General features: G+C 49.5%; 8 protein-coding genes across 11 annotated transcripts; 2 read left to right on the top strand and 6 right to left on the bottom strand.

Annotated features, from left to right (window-relative positions):
• Positions 1–150: 150 nt before the first annotated feature.
• Positions 151–2,473, bottom strand: FOIG_03400 (glutathione reductase). Of its 3 annotated transcripts, none has more exons than XM_031201247.1 (3): positions 2,414–2,458; positions 1,733–2,349; positions 151–1,683 (listed from the first exon to the last, which is right to left on the bottom strand). In XM_031201247.1, the coding sequence occupies exons 2-3, from the start codon at positions 1,990–1,992 to the stop codon at positions 423–425; spliced, it is 1,521 nt and encodes a 506-aa protein (XP_031068771.1). In that variant the 5' UTR covers positions 1,993–2,349; positions 2,414–2,458; the 3' UTR covers positions 151–422. The 3 variants fall into 3 exon arrangements, with proteins under 3 accessions (XP_031068771.1, XP_031068770.1, XP_031068769.1); XM_031201246.1 differs by having other exon boundaries at positions 2,399–2,448; XM_031201245.1 differs by having other exon boundaries at positions 1,733–2,473.
• A 1,048-nt stretch (positions 2,474–3,521) lies between these two features.
• Positions 3,522–10,764, top strand: FOIG_03401 (uncharacterized protein). 2 transcript variants are annotated; one of them, XM_031201248.1, is made up of 5 exons: positions 3,522–3,846; positions 3,899–4,047; positions 4,110–7,048; positions 7,102–7,738; positions 7,786–10,764. In XM_031201248.1, the coding sequence occupies exons 1-5, from the start codon at positions 3,831–3,833 to the stop codon at positions 7,813–7,815; spliced, it is 3,771 nt and encodes a 1,256-aa protein (XP_031068772.1). In that variant the 5' UTR covers positions 3,522–3,830; the 3' UTR covers positions 7,816–10,764. The 2 variants fall into 2 exon arrangements, with proteins under 2 accessions (XP_031068772.1, XP_031068773.1); XM_031201249.1 differs by having other exon boundaries at positions 7,102–10,764.
• FOIG_03402 (uncharacterized protein) lies at positions 8,044–10,719 on the bottom strand. The gene has a single exon (XM_031201250.1). The coding sequence runs from the start codon at positions 10,551–10,553 to the stop codon at positions 8,295–8,297; it is 2,259 nt and encodes a 752-aa protein (XP_031068774.1). The 5' UTR covers positions 10,554–10,719; the 3' UTR covers positions 8,044–8,294.
• Positions 10,765–10,849: 85 nt separating the features above from the next.
• On the bottom strand, positions 10,850–12,291 carry FOIG_03403 (uncharacterized protein). The gene has a single exon (XM_031201251.1). It carries the CDS (start codon positions 12,239–12,241, stop codon positions 10,955–10,957), a length of 1,287 nt encoding a protein of 428 aa, XP_031068775.1. The 5' UTR covers positions 12,242–12,291; the 3' UTR covers positions 10,850–10,954.
• Positions 12,292–12,466: 175 nt separating this feature from the next.
• On the bottom strand, positions 12,467–16,003 carry FOIG_03404 (uncharacterized protein). Its single transcript, XM_031201252.1, has 2 exons — positions 15,202–16,003; positions 12,467–15,135 (listed from the first exon to the last, which is right to left on the bottom strand). Exons 1-2 carry the CDS (start codon positions 15,592–15,594, stop codon positions 12,829–12,831), a joined length of 2,700 nt encoding a protein of 899 aa, XP_031068776.1. The 5' UTR covers positions 15,595–16,003; the 3' UTR covers positions 12,467–12,828.
• A 4,481-nt stretch (positions 16,004–20,484) lies between these two features.
• FOIG_03405 (uncharacterized protein) lies at positions 20,485–21,090 on the bottom strand (the record flags this gene model as incomplete). Its single annotated transcript, XM_031201253.1, has 1 exon — positions 20,485–21,090. One exon carries the CDS (start codon positions 21,088–21,090, stop codon positions 20,485–20,487), a length of 606 nt encoding a protein of 201 aa, XP_031068777.1.
• Positions 21,091–22,183: 1,093 nt separating this feature from the next.
• Positions 22,184–23,109, bottom strand: FOIG_03406 (uncharacterized protein; the record flags this gene model as incomplete). Its single annotated transcript, XM_031201254.1, has 1 exon — positions 22,184–23,109. The coding sequence occupies one exon, from the start codon at positions 23,107–23,109 to the stop codon at positions 22,441–22,443; it is 669 nt and encodes a 222-aa protein (XP_031068778.1). The 3' UTR covers positions 22,184–22,440.
• Positions 23,110–24,098: 989 nt separating this feature from the next.
• FOIG_03407 (uncharacterized protein) lies at positions 24,099–24,650 on the top strand (the record flags this gene model as incomplete). Its single annotated transcript, XM_031201255.1, has 1 exon — positions 24,099–24,650. The coding sequence occupies one exon, from the start codon at positions 24,099–24,101 to the stop codon at positions 24,648–24,650; it is 552 nt and encodes a 183-aa protein (XP_031068779.1).
• Positions 24,651–24,968: the final 318 nt, after the last annotated feature.

A 24,968-nucleotide genomic window follows, 5' to 3' on the forward strand; every position in this document is an offset into this window, starting at 1 on the left:
AGATACGGTTTGGATTCCCGCTGTGACATAGCCAAAGGACAGCGCAAGGGCGCGAGAAACTTTGTGGAACAATGCATGTAACGACTCTTATGAGGCGATTCCTTTTTGGCTTGAGATTGATTGATCAGTCTTTATTTCCATTATTGGATTGCTGCAAGTTCGAAGTAATCTAAAGTCATACCCAGACTCGAGCTGTTACCAATAGATACATCTACCTAATTGCCCAAGCATGTACCACGAAAAGACCCAAGATCGATACCTCAAAGTATAAAAGAGCGTCTAGTAAAAGATATTGATCCTCAAACTACGCCAAGTTATCACGATGCAACAAGGAAACACGACGTGAGGTCTAATGAAACCAACAACTCCTTTTATTTCTGTAACCCTGTATGAACGCTAATATCCTTTCCTCTATATCTTCTCTATTTCAAAGTAACAAGCTCTTCAGCGCTGGTGGGATGAATAGCAACACAGCTATCAAAATCGGCCTTTGTGGCACCCATCTTGACTGCAACACCAAAGCCCTGTAGCATCTCACCACTACCCAATCCCATAATGTGAAGACCAATTACCTTTTCCTCAGGTCCAGCAACAATCAGCTTGTAGTTTGTTGGTCCCTTCTGCTCAGGCTCCATCATGGCATAGTACATGGCTGTGAAGCTTGTCTTGTAGACCTTGATGTTGTCCTTGCCATACTTCTCGATGGCTTGGGGCTCGGTGAGACCGATGCTGCCGACTTCAGGGTGGGAGAAGACAACCGAGGGGACGTTGTTGTAGTCGAGTTTGAGGTTAGCAAACTCGGGACCGCCGAACAGACGGTGTGCAAGACGGCGACCAGCTGCGATAGCAACTGGGGTCAGCTCAACTTCTCCGGTAACGTCACCAAGAGCGTAGATGTTGTCGACTGCAGTGTTTTGGTACTCGTCGACGAGGATATGTCCCTTCTCGCCAAGCTTAACTCCAGCCTCCTCCAGACCGATATCCTTAGTCTCAGGAGTGCGACCAATAGCCCAGATCAGGTTGTCGACATCGCTGACAACACTCTCGTTGCCCTGATCATCCTTGTATGTGATGGTAAGCTTTCCGTTGGAATCCTTCTCGACCTTGCTGGCCTGCGAGCGCTTGTGCAGCTTAACACCGAGTCTCTCATACTCCTTAGTGACGCTCTCCTGAATCATGGGATCGAAGTTTCGAAGGAAAGTGTCGTAGCGGATGAAGAGGTGAGTCTCCGTGCCAAGGGCGTTGAACATGCCGGCAAACTCGACAGCGATGTAACCAGCGCCGACAATAGCAACCTTCTTGGGCTGTGTCGAGATATCGAAAAAGCCATCACTGTTGGTTCCGTATTCGGCGCCGGGGATCTCAGGGGGAATAGTAGGCTTGCCGCCGACAGCAACGAGGATCTTCTTGGCGTTGACGAGGACCTTGGAGTTGTCGTCGAGTGTGACCTCAGCCTGGTTCTTGGAGACGAGGCGCGCCCATCCGTGTAGGTAGTCAACCTTATCGTTATTAAGGTTTCGCTCGTAGATGCCGTTCAGGCGCTTGATGTAGGCGTCACGCTTGGTCTTGAAGCTGGACCAGTCGAAGGGAGCGGTTTGTTCAACGGAGAAGCCATAGGCCTTTGCGTCGTGGATGGCTTCGGCGAGGGCGGCAGCGTTGTAAGTGACCTTCTTTGGCACACAGCTGGGTTTCATTAGCGTATATTCATATTGCATGGTTCATCAGTACGCACCCAACGTTCACACAAGTTCCACCGAGTCGCTTGTTTTCGACAATAGTAGCCTTGACGCCAAACTTGCTGCTGGCCATGCGCGCAGAGGCAAGACCTCCACTGCCGCCGCCAATGACGAGGTAGTCGGTCTCCTTGGTGATGGGAGCCATATTGCGCGCAGATGTAGAGAGATGGCGGGTAATTGAAGCTATTCGCAGCGGGGTCGTTCTCGAGGACGAAGACAAGGTTGATGAGCGTAGGGAGTGGGCTAGAGCTTGCATGAGGTTGCCTCGAGGCTTAACCTTTTGTAATTGGTATGGAAAGAGTGGGAAAGAGATCGGGAGGGGAATGACGTCTTTTAAAGGGACGAAGATAGGACACAAGATGCGAAGGGACCAGAATGAGAAGTGGTAGGTAGTGGTTGTGGCGGGGTTACTTGAGATTAACGGAAGCGGATTGGATGGATGTGATTTGAGAAACGAGAATTGTGTTATTAAGACAGTCAATGGAGGGTTGAGTAAGCAAACCGACTTCAATCCAAGTATTGGTTGGTTGATATCAATGACGAGCTGCAGAAAAGAGACGATTTCAAATCCACCCGCATTGAGGATGATTTTTTGATCCCCGAGCCTAGGTAACTACAAGCTCCGTTAGCGGGGATGGTTCATAGTGGAGTGGAGGCCATGCCGAGCTCCTGGGGACCTTTTTGGAGTCTGATGGTGGTGTCAGGTTTCAAATCAGATAAATGGATGTGGAATCATGGTTCAATTCAATTCGATAAGTCCTGTTACTTGCTTAATTCTACCTATGCTTCCAGAAAATCCGACATAAGCCCCGCATTGGGTTGCATCAATTTCAGTTCCGAGGCTGGTTACAAAGACAGAGGGCGATATAAGACGTATTCTGCTGCCCGTTCATGATATTATTTCATGGTACCCTGGGACTGAAACTATTTCCTGAAATATTCAGTGATTAGTCATGACTGGGGCTACTATAACCTGGTCACATCATAAACACTGACGATGGTGTATATTGAAACTCTTGCACTTAGTGCTCGAGTAGAGCTGAATGGGCTATAAAACCTCAAAGGCTTTTAACTACCAGTGAGTGAAAATGATTGAGTTCATGATTAGGCTAAACTCGGCTTCTCCAAGTCAAGTGAGACATCTTTCGAGGCCTCGGAATCGATGGATGCACATGTAACGGGAAGCCTCGCATATGCATGCATATCCGGCAGCATGGTAACACGACACACCAAGTCTTACTGTCAGAGACCCTTGAAACTGGAATTAAATCTCAATCTTCAAAAATCGTTTAGTCTCGATTTTCTTCAAGTATACATCTTCAAGTCAAACCTCTCCCAGATGGCACAGATAGTTCTCTTTTTTTACTGGTAGAAGCCGCATGTAATCAAATTCATGCTCCTAGTCTGTTGTGCAACCTGATGGTCTGGGGTAAAGCCTCTATGATAGACAACAGCAATGGAAACAGAATGTTGAAGAACATGACTCAAATTAAACAACAAGCTATTCACATCATGGTGTTTTCTTCAATATCATCCATTCAAGCGTCATGACGTATAAAGGTGGAGCTTTGACAGCTGAATATCAACAGCTTTGAGCTTCGGTGGCCCTTGTGGCTTAAACCCTTACGTAGCCTGTGAGACTCTGGCGCGATAGAGGACGAGTTTCAAACTTCCAGTGCGTCTCTAGCGGATAATTGCTTCTGTCAAGGTTATTTATCCCCAGTCACGTCCCGCCGACTTCTGGTTGGTTACTGGGCAGCCTTCACCATCTCTCATTTGCTGCGTTGCTCCCTCTCGACTTGGCAGCACCGACCAACCCCCCCATAATCCACATCCATAATGGTCCAGCCCAGGCTGACGATCCAATCTCCATACTGAAGCGAAGCACAATTCAACCTCCATCTTGTCTCCTCAACTACATATTCTCCACGCCCGTTATATTGGCTTCACTATCGATCGCTGTATCGACTGTATAATCGATTACTGCGGTCCATTACTATTGTATACTCGAGATCCTTAATATCTCTCCTGGCGCTATCGCGATCCATCGTCCGTCTCTACCGTCCTGAGCTTCCATAGCTCGTATACGCGATCATGGCGGCTGATGAAGGTACTTGAAGCCCACATCCGATATTCTCTACCACACAAAGCTGACAAAACAGCGCCAAACCTGAACCTCTCCCCTGAGGAGAAGCGCACCTATGGACAACTCTTCCGACAGGCCGATTCAGACAGTGTTGGTGTCGTTGTCGGTGAAATTGCTGTCAGGTTCTTCCACAAGACAGGTTTAGACTCCCGTATCCTTGGCGAGGTACGTTGATGATATACATGACCCTTCTACTGACTTGAACTCAATGCTGATACTTGAATTAGATCTGGCAGATCGCCGATAAGGAGAACCGAGGTTTCCTAACACCAGCTGGCTTTGGTATCGCTTTACGACTCATCGGACACGCACAAGCCGGCCGCGAGCCCACTCCCGAGATCGCCCTCCAACAAGCTCCCCTTCCTCGTTTCGATGGCATCGTTCCTCAGGTTACAGGTGCCGGTGGCATTCCACCGCCTCCGCCTGTTCCCGTCAGCTCGCCGCCTCCCCCGGCCGCTCTTCAAGCCCAGAGCACCGGCGGGCCGATCCGTATCCCACCCCTGACTCCTGAGAAGGTCGCACAATATACTGGTTTATTCGAACGTCAACCTCTCCAAGGCGGTCAGCTTCCCGGCGACCAGGCCAAGTCCATCTTTGAGAAGTCCGGCCTACCCAATGAAGCACTGGGAAGAATATGGCAGCTTGCCGACACCGAGCAGCGTGGTGCTCTTGTCCTGACCGAGTTCATTATCGCCATGCACCTTCTTACCTCCATGAAGACAGGAGCTCTCCGATCTCTCCCTAGCGTCCTCCCCGCTGGTCTTTACGAGGCTGCCTCGCGCCGTGGTCCTGCCTCGCGCCAGTCTTCGACTGGTCCTGGCATCTCAGCCATTCCTCGACAAGTTAGCGGAACAGCCCAGGTTCGCACAAACAGCCCTCTCGGTCGTCCTCCCATGTCTCCTCAACAGAGTGGTGCTAGCGACTGGGCCGTGACACCTGCCGACAAGGCTCGATTCGATCAGATTTACGCCGACCTTGACAAGGGAAACAAGGGATATATCACAGGAGAGGAGGCTGTCACTTTCTTCAGCCAGTCTAACCTTCCTGAAGACTCCTTAGCCCAAATCTGGGATCTTGCCGACACAAAGTCTCAGGGGCAGCTTTCGCGAGACGAGTTTGCGGTTGCTATGTATTTGATTAGACAGCAGAGAAGTGGTCGTTCTGTCCCTCTACCAACTACTCTACCACCCAATTTGGTTCCTCCCAGCATGCGCACCCAGATTCGACCACAGACTGCTACATCCGCCTTTGATCCGCCTCCACCACTTGTTGTACAGGCTCCTCCTCCCGTTCCTAAGTCCGCTCTGGATGACTTGTTCGGCCTTGAATCAGGCACTTCCAGCCCTGCCCCCCCTCCCCCTGCTCAGGCTCCAATGTCAACAGGGGGTTCCAACGCCAACGATCCTTTCGCCGGCGGCTCTGCACTCACGCCTACCTCTCCCGTTAAGCCATCTCTTACAGGAACCGGTGGTTCAAGCTTTAAGCCATTTGTACCATCATCTTCATTTGGTAGAGGCTTGACGCAACAGCCCACTGGTGGTTCAGCTGGCTCTGGCCAGAAGCTTCCGGCACCTTCTGCATCCGAGGACTTGTTGTCAGATAACGATGAGGCTAGCAAGAACATCTCCGGGGAAACCACTGAGCTTGCAAACCTTTCTAACCAGATCTCATCTCTGTCCAAGCAAACCCAAGATGTGCAGGCCAAGAGGAATACCACTCAAAATGAACTGAACCAGGCCACGTCTCAGAAGCAGAACTTCGAGCAGCGACTGGCCCAACTGCGCACCCTATATGAGAAGGAGGCGCAAGATACTCGTGCCCTTGAGGAGCAACTCAGTAATGCACGGAAGGAGACTGCCAAACTTCAGTCTGAATGCATGGCGCTTGAAGGAACTTACCGTGATACTCAGACGCAGCATCAGCAAGTATTGGCAGCTCTTCAGGCGGACCAACAAGAAAATACCAACCTCCGAGAACGGATTCGTGTAGTCAATGGAGAGATCGCGCAGCTCAAGCCTCAGATTGAAAAGCTCAAGTCTGATGCTCGCCAACAGAAGGGACTGGTCGCCATCAACAAGAAACAGCTGTCCACTACAGAGGGCGAGCGTGATAAGCTAAAGGGAGAGGCGGAGGAGCTCACCAAGAGCATTGAGGATCTTCGGCTGGCAAACACTGGCTCGCCAGCATCTGCTTCGGCTCAAATTGCAAGCCCAGCTGCCTCGACCTCTAGCGCTAACAACCCCTTCTTCCGCCGCACTGCAAGCACTGATATTATGGGTGCATTTGCTTCTCCTCCTCCCACCAAGAATGTCTCTGATAAGTCTTTCGACGACCTCTTTGGTCCCTCATTTCCACCCAGCGTCTCAGCCACTCCACCACCACCTCCACAGACCTCGTTCAAGCCCCAGCATACTGGTGCCTCAACCGCTAGTGCAGGCTCATACAACACCCCTCCTGCCGCGAGCTCTCCTATCATGAGCCGCCAAGCAACCCTTGCTGCTGACCCCCCTGCTCCCCCGGAGTCAAGGCAGATCAGTTCCAGCTTCTTGCCTTTCCCTGACCATACTGAGTCGCTCTCATCCTCTCGCCAAGTGTCACCCCCTGCTTCGCGTGCTGATGACCCTCTCCATGGTTCAGCCACCCCTGTTCCCGGTGACCTGAAAGCTTCTGACAGCCCTGCCGGTGTTCCTGGTGCTTTCCCTGGCGACGAGCTTGACAAGTCTGAAGTCAAGGACGTAGCCTCTGCCCCTGACGATACTACCCGTGATGCTGTTAAGGACGAAGCACCAAAAGCAACCGAGTCTGCGGATCCATTTGGCGGTAATGATGAGGCCAAGGCCAAGGCCGACTTCGAGAACGCATTTGCTGCCTTCACCACTGCTAAGAACCATAGCAAGCCTTCCCCTGAAGCGAACAAGTCATCTGCCTTTGATTCGGAGTTCCCTCCCATTTCAGAGCTTGAGCGTGATGAGGAGGAGGAGTCTGACTCAAGTAGTGACAACGGAGGCTTTGATGATAACTTCACACCTGCATCACCGCCCGCCAAGCCCTTTGGCGAGAAGGCGAACGCGGGAGAGTCACCCGAAGCTACTCACGCAGTCCCTGCCAGCACTTCACCACAGCCAGCCCAGGGAGCCACCCCTCCCGCAGAACCCAAGGCCCCTAGGTAAGTGGTCGATCATATTCAAAGTTCTGATGTCAAGAGTTAACATAAACCAGTACCGAGCAGCCTTCGTCTCCCGCAACCGTGACTGAATCCACTGCTCAAAAGTCATCGGTCGATGATATCTTTGGCGCGGCTGCTACCGGAACTGCCCCTGCTTCGCAACAGCCTGCCCCTTCCAACCCCCCTCAGACCAAGGGTGGATTCGAAGACTTGGACAGTGACTTTGAAGGCCTAGAGGATGCTAAAGAAGGCTCTGCTGATGAGGATTTTGCCAACATCTCTCGCTCCGGACTGGACGACTTCAACCCCGTTTTTGATAGCAGCCCACCCGGAAGCCAGACTAAGACTGAGTCCACTGCGTTCGGCAACGAGAGCTTCGACTTCATCTCCCACAGCTCAACTGGCGCTGCTCAGCCTGCTGTCGGAACCAACCAGCAGAAGGCTCCCGAGGCTCATGACTGGGATGCTATCTTCTCTGGTCTCGACTCCCCTAGCGCAACTGCTGCCCAGCCTGCTTCCGCTGAGAAACCAGCGGGCGCTGAGTCCCATCCTGGTCAGCAGGCTCTGAACCGCACTTTGTCAACCGAATCCGAGCATGATGACCCAATCCTGAAGAGCCTTACAAGCATGGGCTACAAGAGACCTGAAGCTCTCGATGCTCTCGAGAAATATGATTACGATCTTGACAAGGTTAGTTGAACTCGATCTGCATAAAGGAATTCCTCTAACGTGTACAGGCGGCGAACTTTCTAGCTAGCCGCTCATAATAAACACAACAACAGAGTTGTCTCAGATATTATCTTCTGAAGGAAGGGCTTAATGCATACCGCATACTTGTTTCCTTGCTACTGTTTTTGTCTGCATCCTCATGATTCCTTTGTTGAATATTTTCTTGGCAGCGAGATTTTCCTTTTGCGTCTTGGTCCCATTGGACATGGGCTTGTTCTCCTATCATCTATCATCTATCCACACATTGTAGTATCATGAAGACTACTTGTTTGCTTAAGCCTGTATTGATTTCGTCTTTCATGTTGCATACTTTGAGATTGCAGCTGTAGAGATGCAGTTTCGTGTCGCCGATATAATGATGCAGATAGAGCAGACACCAACAAGTTAAAATAATGAGTCATTCAAACAAGCGTAAATAACATTGTCGCTAACAGGGCATGAAATGATGCCCATCATACACAATTGCAATAACCATCTACCTTTTCCCATTTAAACGCAAATCATGACTCGTCCTCGGTTACTTGACCCTGCTCATAATAGTCTCTGGTCCACGCCCACTATCAATATTGGCAGCCTCCTTCTTAACCGCGCCGATCCAAGACCTCTCAAAGTCATCTCTTGACTTCAACACAGCCTCAACCCACTGCACATTCAGGTCCCAATAAGCCATCTTGAACGTCACGTAAGCGTCCACGATGGCATCGCGGTCAGCTGTCAACAGACGCAAGAAGTGTTCTGTAACACGCCAGGTCTCCTTGATAGAGGCACCAATGTCAGGTGAAGGGAGTGTGCTGAAGCACTCGAAAGCTGTGGAGATATCGTTGAACAGCTTGTCCTGAAATGGGTCGGTACGACGGAACTTTGCGCCCTTGTTGCGCACAGCGGATAAGTAGCGAACAAGTAGCTCCTCAGCAAAGATCTCAACGAAAATATCGACCAGTGAATGGTGCAATACATGGCGGTAGTCGTTAACGTACTCCTCGAACGTCACCACCATCTGCTTCATAGCAGTAGTTGTGTACCATCGAGGCGTAAAGAAGTCAGGCATGACGGTACCAAAATCGACAGAGAATATAAGTTGAGCGAAGCGGTTGATACACCATGTGCTGAAGTCGACGTAGCCGTCACGCAGCGTATTAACTTCACTCTCAATACGTTCAAGGTACGCGGGTGTAACATGCTGCTCCACAAGACGACGGAAGCTTGAGAGGTATGCAAGACGGTTCTCGTCCTCGTTGTCGTCGATGCAGGCGATCTGGTCGTTTGCTGTAGCCACGAGCCAATCCTGAAGAGCCTGGAAACCCTCGAGTTCAGGAATCTTACCCTCCTCGTAGGGGATAGCCTCATCTTCAAGCATAGCCTGCCACGACTGCTGACGAGTGCGTAGACGGGCAAACATAGCGTCGATTACACCCTCAACAACATCAGCGCGCTGGGAGTTGGCAGCTGTGTCCACTTGCTCACGCAGCATTCGCCATAGGGCAACAAAGTTCTTGGTTCTGAAATAGCCATACTCGTCCTGATCCAAGTTGGAGCCCTCGACGTTGCGCTCTGCCAGGTCGCGCTTCTCTTGTGCAAATATTCGGTCAATCCACTCATCAAGGAATTTAATGATGAGCTCACGAAAGTCGCGAACAAGCTCTGCCTCGCGGTTGTCGATAACATGAGGTATAAGCTCTTCTTGCTTCAGACCGATCTTTACCATCTTTCTGTAGTACTTCTCCGGGAAGCCCACGATTTCCAAGGTATGTGCTGACGACGCCTCGTTGCCATCTACCATACCGACCAGGAAATCGTGCATCAGCTGGTGATATACGCCAGCGTATGTCTTTACGATATTCCACTTCTTTGGCATAAGGTGCGACATTCCAACCTTGACGACGTTTAGATCGTTGAAATACCACTTCATGATCTTGTCCAACTTGCTCGGATCTTCGAGGAACTCTTCTTTTGCTCCTTCGAATTGTTGCTCTGCGCTGAGTCGAATAGCTTGTATGAACTTCTCCTTATAGCCACGAACCTTCTTGGCGCCGTCTGTGATACTCTGAAAACGGGTTGCCATTTCTTTGTGATCTTTGAGAGCTTCCTGCAGTGCTAGTACACGTTGGTCGCTTGACTCCTCGGCCTCCATCACCACTGCGAATCTCACAACAAGCCCATTGTTGTCCTGCACAACGAGATTAATGAGATTCAGAGCAATGATGCCAACATGCTCATCAAACCAATCAATCGTGTCGTCTAGCCTCGAAAAGTAGTCCACCAGTGTCGCTTCAAGACTCTCGTCCTCTGCGCGTTGTATTTGTTCCATAGCATCGTCGCGGATATTTCTCAATTGAGTAAGTTCGTAGTGGCACGGCAGCAGATTTGGCATGTTGTCGCTGTCCTCGTCATCTTCCCGAAGCATCAACTCGACACGCGATATGCGCTCGTTGAAGGTCTCGAGGTTGCGACGCATGGTCTCGACGGCGCCAAAGTTGCGGTGTGCTTGTGACACGAGGTTGATGCTCGCAAAGTCCTTTATCATATTCTGTGACTCCGAGCACAGCTTGTCGATCTTGATCATTTCCTCTTTGATCATCTGGACCGTCTTCTGGCCGTCGCTCAGCCCCGTCATGCCCGATTGTGTCGTCTCAAGCTGCTCGCGAAGGCCGCTTCGGAGCTGGCCATCTACGGCGCCCTTTTTGCGTGAGAATTCTAACTTGAGCGCGGGTATCTTGTCTAGATCGTCGGGATGCCGTAGCAGCTCCGAGAGCTTGGGAGCAGGTGTGTCGTCCATTGTAGCGGCGTCGGCGTCGAGGGGTTCCGCGCCCAATCAAATCATGATGCGGGGGTATCGTGTCTTTTATAGTGCTGGGCTTTTGGTGCTGGTGTCTAGATATTAAATTCGTTGGGCATAGGTGAACGTTAAAGCGAGTGTGTCGAGTTGGGCATGTCAAAGTCAACGTCGCGGGGAGCTAGCTATTCACTGTCCCTTACTGCAGGTCGTTCCATCATGTGGCTGACAGCGGAGCACAGCCACTCAGGTCAACACCAACGACAGTATCATGATAGAAAGCAACAAAGTAATTAAGGAACATCGAAGTGGGGGAAATAATATGCAGAACTTGGTACAGGATATTTTGTTCATTTTGGGGTATCATTACAGTTACGTCTTGACCAATTTATACCTGCTCAGTCTTAGTCGCTATCACTTCCAGAGCTGCTCGTCTCATCATCGTCATCATCCTCTTCTCCAAGGCTTTGTTCGGCAATCACATCGCCTTCCTCAAGACTTACTCCCTTGAATCCAGTGTTGATGCCATCGTCTGACTCATTTCCCTCCTCGTCACCCCTGACCTCACCTTCTTCTACATCCTGACCCTTATTTCTTCTTTTGTTCGGTTTGGCCGGGCCTTTCTTTCCAGGGGGGTTTTTCCTCTTGTTACTTTCCTGAGGGGCTTTATCCTTGGGTCCAAGTGTGAAGGTCTCAGGAAGGCTCTGACCTTGGTCAAGAACCCATATTGTGGGAAATTCCAGCACGCGCGTATTTCTCAGTACCTCTCGCAGGCAGTCTTCGGGGTCGAGTCTAGTGACAACAGAAGGCTTGTCCGAAGGGGTCCGGAACTTTGCGAGAAAGAATTGAAACTGCTTCTTCTGAGCTTCTATTTTCTCAGATGGCCACAAGCCTGGCCCTGTGTCGTTATGATTCGTCCAAGTAACTGTAGAGGGATCTTGGAGCGCAAACGACCCAGAGGACCATGTGTAGTTCACCAAGTCCTGCACCTGTCCGTCCGTACCTGCTCGTGGGGTCTTCTTGGCCTGTTGCCCTTTCGCCTTCTGCTGTTCTTCTAGTGAAATATGGTATGCTTCATATAGTGGCACATCATCCATAACCTTCGATAACATCCGGACCTTCTTTGGCTCTGCATCGGGATGATTCTCCAACACCATCCACTCAACTTGCCAATTGATTCTGTTGGTTCGCCGGTTGAGTGTAGTATGGTTCTCCTTCTGCCTCGCCATGCCCAGCGGCGCACACACGATCGTGATGTTCAACTTCCTCAATCGTGCAGCCAAAAACCGTTCAAAGGTTCTGCCTTTAGCTTCGCGTAAGACTCTGGTGACGAGAACCTTGCGCTTGCGCCCATCTTTTCCAGGCTTCCATTTAACCTCTTGGACCGTCATCGGTCGCAATTCCTCCTCTTGCACGATACCACGCTCTTCGACGAGAAGCTTCTCGGCGCGTTCGACAGAGCGCTCAATTCCATGGAGGAAATTGTAATCATGATCGACACCTGCGGGAGTACGAAGTTTCGATGGAGCCATGTAAGCTGTTGCGTCGCGTTCGCCGGAACATTCAGACCAGGCTTTGTGTTTCTTGATGCACGCGAGGGAACAGGTTCGAGTGCCACATCTTGGGCATTTGTATTTCGGGGTCGATATGTGGCAAATTCCGCAAAGAGATGTTAACAAAGGATCAGCCATTATAGATTGCGATAGTTGAGAAGTCTGGGTGAAGGAGTTGTAGAAAGAGAAGAATGCGCCAACACTCTCAATGGGTAGACGTCGCTAACGGAAACTTTTTTATGGGTCTTTTCGCATATCTTATCAGTAGCTCACGTCTCATACCATACAACGTCAGGCTAAAAGGCCGTAATAACTTGCAAGTCTATAGTACGTGCCACTACAATGATGTATATTACAGCAAGTCAAGTACTTTCACACATGACCAGAGGCTAGGATAACATTCAAATGTGTTTCATTCTTATACCCCCCTTCAACCAAGTAAAGGAGGAAGACTATACAAACACCGCTACGTAGAAGAATATTCTAACATAATGAGAAGATGGCCGTCAGGCTTAACGTAGGTATATGAGCTAAGCTGCTCATCAGATGAGGCAGAAAAATGGTAGTGACAAAAAAGATATAGGGGACATCAAACGCCGAACCCGCAGGTTTTGATCCAAGCCAGCCGCCAAATACAAGACAATTAAATCGAAATAAGCAAGAAGTGGGAAGTTCACAAAAAAGCAAGGCTCATGCTCAGACGTTAAGGTGTTTATCCAAAACACTCAGCGGGTGCCACCGAGAGCGCTGATCCTGGCGCCCGACGGCCTGTGCATCAGGGACTGTTGGTGCTGGAGCTGATGCTTAGAAACGACGCTTGTCTCATGTGTGACCCCTCCGTTGTCGCTTCGATTTTCCTCGAAGTCCTCTTCGTCATCCTCGACAATCTTGGTGGGGATCTCGTCTCTAAGGCTATACTGTTGGGACGCTCGCTCCGGAGTCGTAGCCGTAGAGGCAAAGGACATTGCTGTGCTGCTCCTGTTGGGAATGAGATCCGGGGTGGGAGGGATACTGGACGCCCTCCCGGACCGCGGCGCCAGGAGGGAGTCGTCTCCTGTTTCGGACGTGGCGGCGGAGTGGCCGTCATCGCTCTGGGTGGTAGAGAGGCTAGAATTCCTTCTACTAGAACTCCCTAGTTCGGCATCATGTGCCAGCTGGAGACCCTCAACAGCAGCTTGACATTGCTCAGCAATGTTTCGGACGATGTGAGCAATGGCGTCAGTCTTATCCTTGAGGTGACGATCGGCAACGTCGGTGAAGCTAGACGAAGAGTATCGCTTGTTTCGGGGGTTGGGGCTGGGGGTAAGGCGGCCAGGCTCACCAGCCTGTTGCACATCCTCCTCGGCTTCATCATAACCCTCCTCGATCTCATGGGTAAGGTCATCAGGCTTGGTGAGAGACTGGATGAGATGCTCCATGTGGTGGCTCTGACCACCGATGAGACTGCGGAGGTGAAGGACAACTCTGCGAGCCTCATCACGCTGTCGCATGATGGTCATGTTAGTGTGCTGAAGCTGGGAAAGCTCCTTCTTGTTCCTCTTGCGCTCACGCTCAAGCTCCTCAGCAATCTCCTGCTGAAGGACAAGAGCCTCGAGAGCGTCATCACGCTGCTTCTCGGTTCCAGTGAGGCGCACAGAGAGGCGAGCGTTGTCATCCTTCTGTTGATCAATGAGACCAGCAAGACGACGGTTCTCCCTCTTGTGTGTGTCAATCTTGACCTTGAGATCCTGGGTCTCCTTGGTGAGGGTCTCAGCGAAGGCCTGGAACTTGAGGAATTGCTGCTTCCAGCTCTCAAGCTCCTCAACCAGGTAGTTGTTACGCTTAGTAACCTTGTTGAGCTCCGTATCCATGCGGCCCTTAAGGTTGATGAAATCTTGCCAAGCCTCAAGAGCATCGCGAGAGTACTGGTTCCTCTCACGAACGATCTCATTAAGATGGCGCATAGAAACCTTGGTCATGAGAGGCTTCTTCACAGATCCACCAAAGACGGCCTTGATACCAGTGTTGCGTCCAAGCTTCTCACAGACGTGGTCCATAACAGCCATGACGGCATCCTGGTTCCACCACTCAGGATCCTGGATAGACTCAACCTCACCGCGCATAACGATGATCTGGCCCGCGGGAACGAGCTTGCCGCCACCATAGGCGGATCGAAGATGCTGAGGAACTCCAGAAGGAGTGACATCACCATTGAGAGCTTGTGTAAGTCGTGTAACAAACTTGTTGCGCTGGCCGGGGGTAAGAGCAGTAGGAGGGCTGGAGGTAAGAACAAAGTTGCGATCAAGATCAACCACCAGAGCATCGGTAGGGGCAGTGAAGAGCGAGCGACACTCAACGGTGATACCCAAAATGTAAGGGCCGGGCTCCTGAACCAGTTCCTTAGCGTGACGAGCGTGCACAACTGGGACATAGAGTCCGCTCCACTCGTAAACTCGAACACAGTATCGCACGGTCTCAGCAGCCATGGTGAGCATAGCAGGGTAGTGGCTGACGAAGATGATTCGGCGTGTAGGAGAGATGGCGGCTTCGATAACACCGACAATGTTGGGAATCGAGAGACAGTTGAAAAGAGGCCACATGGCAAAGTTCTGGAATCCAGTAGGCGAAGATGGGAACTGGTAGCAGAGAGCGTAGTCCTTCATGTCGATGCGAACAAGATCGTTGAGGCGAGGAGCAGGGAAGCTCAGGATACGGGAAACTTCCTCAGCGTGGAACAGGTTGGTAGCCTTGTTCCAGTGAATCCACATACCTCTGAGATAATCTCCAAGAAGATTGTACAGAGGGTATCGTGAAAGGAACGACAAGCAGTAAGGGATCCAGTAGGTCTCATCGGGGTTGTCGTAGTAGTCGCTCTCGGTTCTCTTGCGAAGGTCGCGAATTGTCTCGGCCCTCTTCTCATCGGCTCGCGACCAAACGCGCAGGCAAATGCCGTAAAGAGTGTGAGAAGAATCTTGCTGGAGAACGAAAGCATGGTGAACACAGTGAGGCTGACTTCGGCCTGTGCAGATCTCGACATCGTGAGGGAAGCATGCCTATACAATAGTTGCCACTGGTCAGCTATATGAATTTTAAATGGTCAATGGGTTGGGTGTACGCACCCTCATAGCGGAGTGAAGAGCCCGCGCAATCTCATTATCCTGCTCGAGACGTGGGCTGCTGCCCAGAATCTCAGGGAGCCAGAACTGCCCAACAGCCCCCTTCATGTGGCCAATCTTGCCTTGGGCCGGTGCAGGAGCCTTGACCCATTGAGAAGGCTCACGACCAACACCACAAACCATGTAGGCATGTGTCAAAGTCTTCGGAGTTCGCTGCTGAGGCTTCATGTTGAGGGTTGAAGGGATGGGCTGGGTGATGCGCGAGTGAAGCGAAGAAGTTCGGCTGGGGATCAGGAGGTTCTGATCAGCGCCCTGGTCGCGGGTGCTGGGCCTGCCATCGCGGTCGCTAGTCCGAGGACGGGTAAAGGAGGGATGGGTGTTCAAGGAGGGAGGCATTGTTGATAGTGTTGAGCCTGAAAAGGCCTCTCGTTTCCTTCGTAAATTCGGGTATCGATATAGTTGTCGTCGGATTGACTTTGAGAATAGTCGTTATGCTCTCAATTATGCTGTCTTTATTCCTGAGTTATGCTGACTAGCAGGTTTGGTCAGTCCTCGAACTTGTCTTGGAGTGCCCGATTTACTTGAGGCTCCGCTCCGCACTCAAGGCTTCATTCAATGCTCGAGTCAACCGGGCTTTGAATAGAAAAGCAAGGAAGAAAAGAGAGAGAAGATTGAAACTCGAGAAACGAGGGGGGAGATGAAGGAAAAGTAAAGGGAGAAGAGGCGAGAGAAGCCATGAATGGGTGTAAGTCGGGGGGTGAGTGGAGAACTAAGGTAAGGTACCTAGAGCCCAGGTAGGTACGGGTGCCTACCTCTAGAGCTAGAGAGCCAAGAGAAGCGAGACAGCTTCTGAAGGAATGAGGTCAAGTACCTATACGTACCGTTTTCAGTTGAGAGAATGGATAGAATGGGAGCTCCCGTCCGTTGAATGGAGCGAAAGTGGAGGAATAACAACGGCAGAAATGAACCAGAAGCACTCAACGAACAGGGCTTCAGCGGGCGAAATTGTGAGACAGATGGCGCACAAGGGGGCTTTGATCCCCTGCCAGTCACTTTCTAGGTTGGGATAGGTACCGTAACTGGTTTCTCCTAGTTTGGTGAGCCGGGCATTTATCACTAAACAAGGAGGGTAGGAACTGAAAACAATTGAGTCGTATTTGTCGGCGCAGTCATGCAGAACAGGTAATGTGATTATGTGTAACCAATCTTTTCGCGTGTAAGTGAGTGACTGTAGGTGAATATGCTGGCGTTGACTCTTTGTCACAGTCTCACAGACGAACCCAACGAAAATCAAACCCTTATGCTCTAAATCCCTCCTTACAGTCAATAAACTTGCTTACACTACCTACTAAAAGTAATAGACCACCTGCACCTGCACTGCAAGTCAAGGCAAGGGGAAGCCGTCCGTCAGACGATGCATGTACCGGTACCTTACGTACCGTACCTACATTAGGGGCTAGATGAGGAGCTACAGAGGTCCAATCCCTCCACCCATTGAGGGGCCGGGATGCTGGGGCTGTCAGGGGCACACTGCACGCCTTCTGCAGGGGTCATGGGTCCCTAGGTTCCGGGTACATGGCGGACACGACGGCGGTATTTTTATTATGGCGCTCAGCGTTCGACGCGACGTTATGACCCGTGGACGGACCTCATATAGTTCGGACGTTGTGATATTCATTTGGTTAGATTCACCAAGTCATGCAGATTCTTTGCTTTGTTCTCGCCATCAGGGAGAAGAAATTCCTTGACATGTCATAACCAAACGTCTTTGTTAGCTTCTTAGCCTCCAACGCCAACGTTTAAGTGGCGAGATCTAGAGTTCGAGGGGAACTCCTTTTCTGACCTAGAGTTGAGGGCCGGGGAAACTCAAACCACGAGAGACAAGCATTGCCATGTCAAGTAACGGATACTTGATCTGACTAGAGCCGGAGCACTTGGATACCGGTCTCCAATACACAAACAATAGCATTGCGCCGTTTGTTGTTGAACTGACGTTGGAGTTCCATTGTCCCAGGGACTAGACAAAGCAGTCCAGTGCCGTTCTGTCATTTTGACAATGTCACCGAAGAATTGACATGACATTTCTTCCTGCTTCTGTCACTTGGTTCCACATCCCTGACACCCAGCGCAGTGTTTGAGCTGTGTCTTGATTGCCCGGGCTACAATCGTTTGCGCATTTGTTTCTCCAGTGACTATAACATAAGCAGGCAAATGCCATTGTTTCTGGAGAAACTCCATTCCTACAGGTTAAACATCTTCATCGCCCTAGGATAATTAACCCATTCCTGCCGTTTCTTCGAGTCGATCTGAGTCTCTGGTTCTTCCATAGCGTGACCTTAACACCAAGGATCGTCACCCCCACTCTATCAACCCCCGGCTCGAGAGATAACACAACCAATCGTAATCAAGAAAAGTGAGCTCCGGACCCCAACGTGGGAAATTATCTGTGGTTGATGTTGACGTTCAGAATCTTCTGATGGTAATGAACAATACGACTGTATCTTTTTTCCCTGTGTGTCTGTGTGATGCAACATGAAGAGACAAAAAGCAAAACGCCTTCTCGAAACCTAACGGTCAAGTGATCTATCTATCAACCAAAGCCAAACCAGATGAAGGAGGTCGAAGACAGCACGTTTGAAGTACAGTGACACTTGAATTGAGACCAATTGCACTAATTATGGAAATGAACAAGAAACGACAACTCCGGAATGTCTTGTATTACAAGACACAAGCATATCACTCTAATACCTTGCCTAGTACAAGTACATTACACTGTAGCTAATTGCTCACTGTGCTCAATCAAGTTGGCATTGTTTCTCTCCAAACATTTTATGATACCAATGTCTGAAGTTTGGTCCGAAGCTTGACCTTCTCTGTCCAAGACGATGATAGGCCTAACGGGCGATGTGACCAGGCGCGGAAACGATCGACAGGGGTCCCTGGGCGGAGAAACGAAACAGGAAGGCTAATGCGGTCTTTGCCATTATCTGGTAAGCTCTTCAGGTTAGTTGAGGTCAATAGTTGAAGTCGTTAAGAAACAATAACTTGGAGGTGGTGATGTTTTCAGCTGTGGTCATGCCAAGTTAGTTCCTCTACCGATAGGCGTTTGCATTTGCATCATCCCCTGCTCCTCGCTTCTGTACGGTTTACCTGATGATGCATGCACTCTAGAATCCATCGCTGCAACGACTCCACCACTTTAGATTCGTCTGCCTGTGTGCAGACGGGATCGGCATTGCTAGAGAGAACACCAAAGCTCAATTCGAGCCGTTGTAATCTGCTTTCAAACTCTAACATCTCGACAGGCCATATATTGCGGCAAAGCCGCTGAATACTGCAGGTGTGTTTCAAATATACAGTACAACCATCATCCTGGCACTTGGATAGTAACATTGATTTAACTTCCCGTTAATGGAACCCCGAACGATCAACAGTAGATCAATATCCACGAGGCTTTTCTTCAAGATGTCAGTGGCCCTTGGTTTTTGAGGCAAGTAACCTTACCGTTACTTGAAGCCGCGTATAATAGATAACCGGCTTATATGAATCCGCCACCAGTTCGTGGCAAGAAACGTTGAAGGTCTAAACAAAGCAACATCCTGGGCATTTATGCCTCGTACTTGACCCCTGCTGCAGAAACCCAGCTGAGGAAACTGAATAATAATAGCTGAATTATACATACTATTGAGTGCATATGTGGCATCAGGTGTCTATCTACGGAGTACTGTCTGTCTTGTCATCAATCGGCCAAAGGAATTACCGTGATGGATACCTCCATTTCTTACCAGCTTCGACCAAGTTCAGGTTCAAGCACTAACTATGAGCCAATGTCGCCAGTGGAGGTAAATAACACAAATTCTACCAAACTACCGGGCTTTTATCCACTCTCCCTGGAGTTGTGTCCCATGCTCATGACGCTATACAGCCGCCGCGCGTTTCAAGTCCTAGATGGCGTCCATCTAGGCACAGCACCAATGGCCTTGAAGGCTTGACCTAAACAACGGCTTTGTTATCTCGAATTTGTTAGCATCTCTACGTCTATTCGCTCACTATAATTATGTCGATCTTTGTTGCCTCTCCGGCTTACGATATCCTTGTTTCACCATGCGCCTCAAGCCAAGAATCAGATACTGCACTCGACTTGTCAATTGAGACATATCATCGCTCATCTCGTATAGACCAAAAGCCTCTCATCAAGGCAAAGCAAAGCAAAGCAAAGCAAAGCAAGCCAAGGCAATTAATTGTTAGGCGAGGTCCTTACCTGATTCTCTTCTCCCCCGGTCCATGCTCCTTATCCCGTCCTCCTGATCCGCGTCTAATAAAAGGCCCATGTCCTTATTAACCAGGGCTTGCTTTTGCTTTTTTCCTCTGCTGATGATGATATTTCTTTCCGTTGCGCACTTACCCACGTGCATTCTGTGCTTTGCTGTGCTCCCGGCCTGTCAAACTATACAGACGCCGAGATAGTCAATAGTCTCTCCGTGAACCCCGAGGAACAGACTCGCTTGGACGTCGGTCTCGTTTCGCTATCAGCGTGCTACTCTGTCGATCCTCCTCTCGGTAATACTAAATAAAAATTCGACATTTCAGATTTTTCGACTGCTACGGCTTACTATTTCGCCGTTCATGAATAATGCTGTCTTGGCCTCTAAGAACATGGTTGTCAGACATACCATCACATTCCAAAGAATTTCTCCGTTGATAAATCGATCGAGTCAAGAAAGACTCGGGTGTTTCTAATTCTGAAAATAGAGCTATGCCTAGAATTATGCTTGTACAAACGAACTGGGCCAAGTAATCTCTTATGCAGCTTCCCTGTGCCTCGCATTCATCCCTAGTGCAATGCTCACCGACGACATAGCATGTCTTATAATCATGGGTAGACCGCTCTATTGGGCCCAGCTGAGCTCCGTTGTTTCCGATGATGACATTATTAACTCCTTGTTTTGTCTTACTTGCATTGGCGTAGGAATGCTTGTTTGATGGTATCACGATCCAGGGTATGATGTTGCACGTTTGCAACCAACTGATTCGGGCGCGTGGCACTTTGATTCAATAATTGTGTACGGATGCAACTGCATACTGAACATGATTTTAATATTATTCTGTATTTCCAGTTTGCACTATTGTTCATTTGTGCTGTCTCGTGTGGGCTCCGAAATCCAGCAAATGTGCTTGTATGTGGTATCAACGATATGCCAAAGAACAAACCCAGGCATCATGAAATGCCCAGACTCCAAGCCTCCTACGAAAAGGAACAAAAGAAAAACCAAAGACAATGTGGTCTCATTCCTCTCGGGCCATAACATCCGATACCTTCTTGACTGCGTCCTCGATGTCATTCCCCAAATTCATCACTCGAGTGACCAAGCTGATACCATCCAGCTTATGCCCTAGGCTTGAGGGAAGAACAAGTTGGCCTCGCTCGGCGGTGGCAGGCAAGACATCAGAATTTTCTGTTTTCGACTCGCCGTTCGTTAACCGGGTTGAGTTCGATATTTGTTGATCTTGTACGACCTCTTGGCGGTTGATGTTGATCCAGAACAAGGAGATGTCTTTCCCGCAGATAATTCGAAGGATGTCTTCGATAACTTGTTGGCTCGATATGTTGTTCGCCAGAGAAGCTGTCACCAGGATAGTGTAGCCCTGGTCCGCCAATCTTCGGATCTCATGAAGGTAGGCTGATCGACACCCTCGCTGATACGCGTGAGGGCACACTGGTCCGGCCATTATGGGGCTGTCGACTATCTGAATCTTCTGGCCATGGAGTCGTTCCTTGAGGTTCTTCACAATGCTTGTTTTCCCCGTGCCTGGGAACCCATTAAGGATCAAGACTCTGCCTTTCTTGGGCTCATCGAAGGGAGCCTCAACAGTAACGGCACCAACTTCCATGTCGGCGGTTAATGGTGGTTCTTGATTATTCTCCATAGTCTTCGATTGTATGTTACGGGCCTCCAAGTTGAGAATTGGCTGAGACTGTGTAAGTCGGGATATTGAAGACAATGGGTCAAAGAAAATCTTCGACAAAAAGGAAGAGAACTTGTAGATTATATGGTCCATTCTTAAAAGTCTATGCCCTTTAGAAGTCATCTTGAGAAAGTTTATCGAAATCTAGCCTCGAAGAGTTCACGACTTTTCTGGATATTTATTAGACTTAACCTTGAGTGTTCAGGAAACTCAAACGTGAACATGGCCACTTGAAATCAACCGTGAAACAAAGACAAATTGAGAACACCACAAAGAACAAACGAATGTAGGTGAATTACTGACGCCCCTTTGTCGCCTATAGGTCACTGGACAGTTCTGGTACTAAACGCGTTACCAAAAGGACGAAAGTTATATCATGGTATGCGGGTTTGTTGGGTAGGATAGTAAGTGTAAAGTACACATTGCCTTTTGTACACAATATTCTTATGGGAGAATTAGAAGAAGTTCATGTTGGCTCAGTATCAAGGGAGTTGCTGAACTAACACCAAACAATACCAAGAAACCTCTGCTTTGATTCAAGGCCACATAACCAGGTTCACAAAAGCTATCTCAAACGCTGGCGATATCTGGGATTCGTCGTTTCGAGACTATTGGTCTTAAAAAAACCAATGTATTCTTTTCACTGTCGTGATGCTGAGTCATATGCAACCATAAATCCTTTGAAACATGCAAACTTTGATCATATATGCTTTATACTGCGACTCATGGAAGTGCAAATGAACAAACTTCATGTCCTGAAAACTTAATGCTCAGCTGTCCATATATCTTTATCATCATTAAGTTCCTTCCAAATCACTCCAGAACAGTAAGCTCGGCGCTCTCGCACGGAATTAAAGCTTCAACTTGGATCGCCTTTCCATGTAATGCTTTATTATAGTAACTTAAAGAACAGATATGAAGCAATGTAAAAAGTGTTCTGGGCGGGTCTTAGCACACGCCGTATTAATAAGACATGGATATTGCAAGATGCCGGACATTACCAGAGGCCACCATGGGCGCAAGAACACTGTCGATTCTTCTTTCAATTGTCCGCCTTCCTGTTGTTCATCTTTTCCGGCGTGTTGTAATCACCAGTAAACCAGACTCGACTTGAAAGCATTGGCATCTGTGGAGATAGTGGCCGTTCCTCCAGTCTCAGTGGCAAGAGTTAACATAGTCTCCAGCCCCTTGCTGGACGGCTCGTTCTCGACAATGTCATGTTTGATATAACGTCCGTGGAAGCGCCATTGTCGAAAGCGTTCATGACCACCTGAATTAACGCCAGCTGCCGAAGGCGTTGGTGCTGCAGCAAGCGACAACAGGACGATTGTTCATCCCCATCTTTGGGTGAGTAGCGAACTCATACTCATGGTTGGAGATACCGGCCTCTCCTGTTGCGTCAGCGCCAATAAGGCGGGCACGCTGCCAGTAGTACTTGGGTCCTCGTTCTTGCTGGACTTGTTGCTTCTCTCCTTCTGTCATAGGAATGGTGGGCTCAAAGAGGTCCTTTGAGGACAGAGTTCTGGCAGTGAGCTCCTCTCCAGGCATCACTTTTACAGCCAAGTTGGATGCCATCATGCCGATAAAGAAAAGGCTTGGTGAGCTTTTGACAGGATTATCTGTGTCAAAGACATCATTGACCTTCTTGATTATCCGTTCATCTATATCCCGAGGCTTTCGGGTCGGCCTGCCTGGGTGAAAGTACCGAGAGTAGTCTCGTGTCTCGAATTTGGACAAATCGGTCGATATGATGGTTTTGATCTCAGCTTTGATACCATCTCGTTTGGCGACCTGGAAAAAGGTCTGAGCCCAGTGCTCTTGATTCCTTTCGTCGGGACTTGGGATCTGTCGCGTGACCAGAGCCATCTTCTCGTCTAGTCCCTGTGCACTGACAGGGCCGATGAGTAGACGTCGACGTTCATACTCAGACGCGGTGTGCTCCATTTTGGCACAGAAAGCAACGTGAAGCTTGCCCGGCCCAGCAAAATCCCCGGACTAATCGTCTGGATACTCATTTTCTAATGATATCACTGCAGAATTGGTAGGCTTGGAGACAGATGATGGTGCATTCTGTCGGCAGTGTGGTCCTCCCAAGCAACTACTTTGCGCACTCGGTGGTCAGATTGATTTACGCAGCGCATCCTGACATACATCCGATGATTCTGTAGCAGTCGATGGCGTCTGATTTTGTAGCCTGGCAGCCGAGTATTTCAAGGTTGACTATAAGGCAGCTGTCAATAGCCTTTTGGTCGATCTCCTTCCGGTGTTGGTGAAGAGGATTTTATTGCGTATGAGCGTCTCGTGGCACACAATTGCTAAATGGTGGAATGACGAAAGCAATGTAACAAACAGTAGTGACTGGTTTAAGAGGAGTCGGGGCTTAAGTGACTGATATTCATTGTAGTATTAAAGGTGTCAAAGTATTTGTTATTGTTGTGCATTGGTTTTCAGTATTTTGTTGCATCGTGGGAGTGGTGATGGTTGCACGAATGTTGCCAACAGCACCCCTAGACCCCCATAGATAAATCTTGAGCGGCAGTAAAATATTCCACGTGATAAGCTTATGGAAAGAAATTATTGTGATTCTGATAATTGCTAGACCTCACTGACGGGCAGCTGTCAAGCAGTGTCAGGGGACCAAGTTCCGAGTGCTAGGACGGGCACCAGCAGCACAACAAGCATTAGAGGAGGGCAAGTTTTCTTTTTCTTTTGTTTTACTCTGATGGAATTAAATATCTTCATGTTAGAATTTGTTTTCCCTTTTCTGTGAACCACACAAACATTATTATCACGATCACAATCACTGCAACCTCCCCTACATTAACCACCATTCTCTCTCTCTCTCTCTCTCTCTCTCTCTCACACACACACACACATATATATATATTCCACAGTATTCTTACTTTATTTTTTTCTTTCTTAAATATATAAATATGCCGACCATCTCATCAGCATGCAGCGCGGACCTTGCCACGACTTTTACTTCCTCTAAATGGCCGAGTTTGATCTCTACTTCGTGCGGATCATCTCCCCACGGGAGTAGCCAAGACCAGGCGATCGACCTGGATACATGGCGACCGCACCCGTCAGTGCGAGACTCCAAATCTTTCACTCCAGATATCAAGTTGGAGGAGATCCCACCAAATGTTGACGAACACGCTCCACCGGACGCGCAGGGCCGGTACCTCATCAAGGACGAAGAGGGTGAGTTCCCCTGCACTCAAGCCATTGCCAACACTATTCTCAACGAGTGGCGACGGCAAAATGGCCGAGCGGAAGTCATCCCTTCATACCTCGTGGGGGCCAATGAACCCGCTCACAAAGTCAGATTCTTGGGTGATGAGCACCCGCCTGAGGCTGGACCCTCCAACTTCAAAGTCGACGACCTACCTCCGCTGATCGGTCGTTCGTGTTTCTCCCTTGGAATCCGCTGGAAGTTCCTGAACCTCGAGGGGCGCACATACTGGCAGCCCAGCGACCCTTAGGGAGGGGTGGAGGAACGAGCCAACGAGATCCCCTTCATCGACCATACCGGGGATGAAGCACCCGCTCTGGAACCAAGCCTCGTAGAGGCCGCAAACAACAGCGCCATGCCGTTGTCTCTCATACGCAGTCCACTGGACCCAGAGGCCTCTGTCATGGTGGTGGAGCTGGATCAAATCAGCCAAGCCATAACACAATCAAACCTCATGAGCATAGATTTCGCAGCAGTAACAAGTAGCTCAAAACTCTATATTATTATCGAAGCATTTGTCTATGAACTGTATTAACTATTACGAAAGACACAAAAGGTACGCGTGGAA

This window comes from Fusarium odoratissimum (assembly GCF_000260195.1).
Source record: "Fusarium odoratissimum NRRL 54006 unplaced genomic scaffold supercont1.4, whole genome shotgun sequence".
Lineage (NCBI taxonomy): Eukaryota > Fungi > Ascomycota > Sordariomycetes > Hypocreales > Nectriaceae > Fusarium > Fusarium odoratissimum.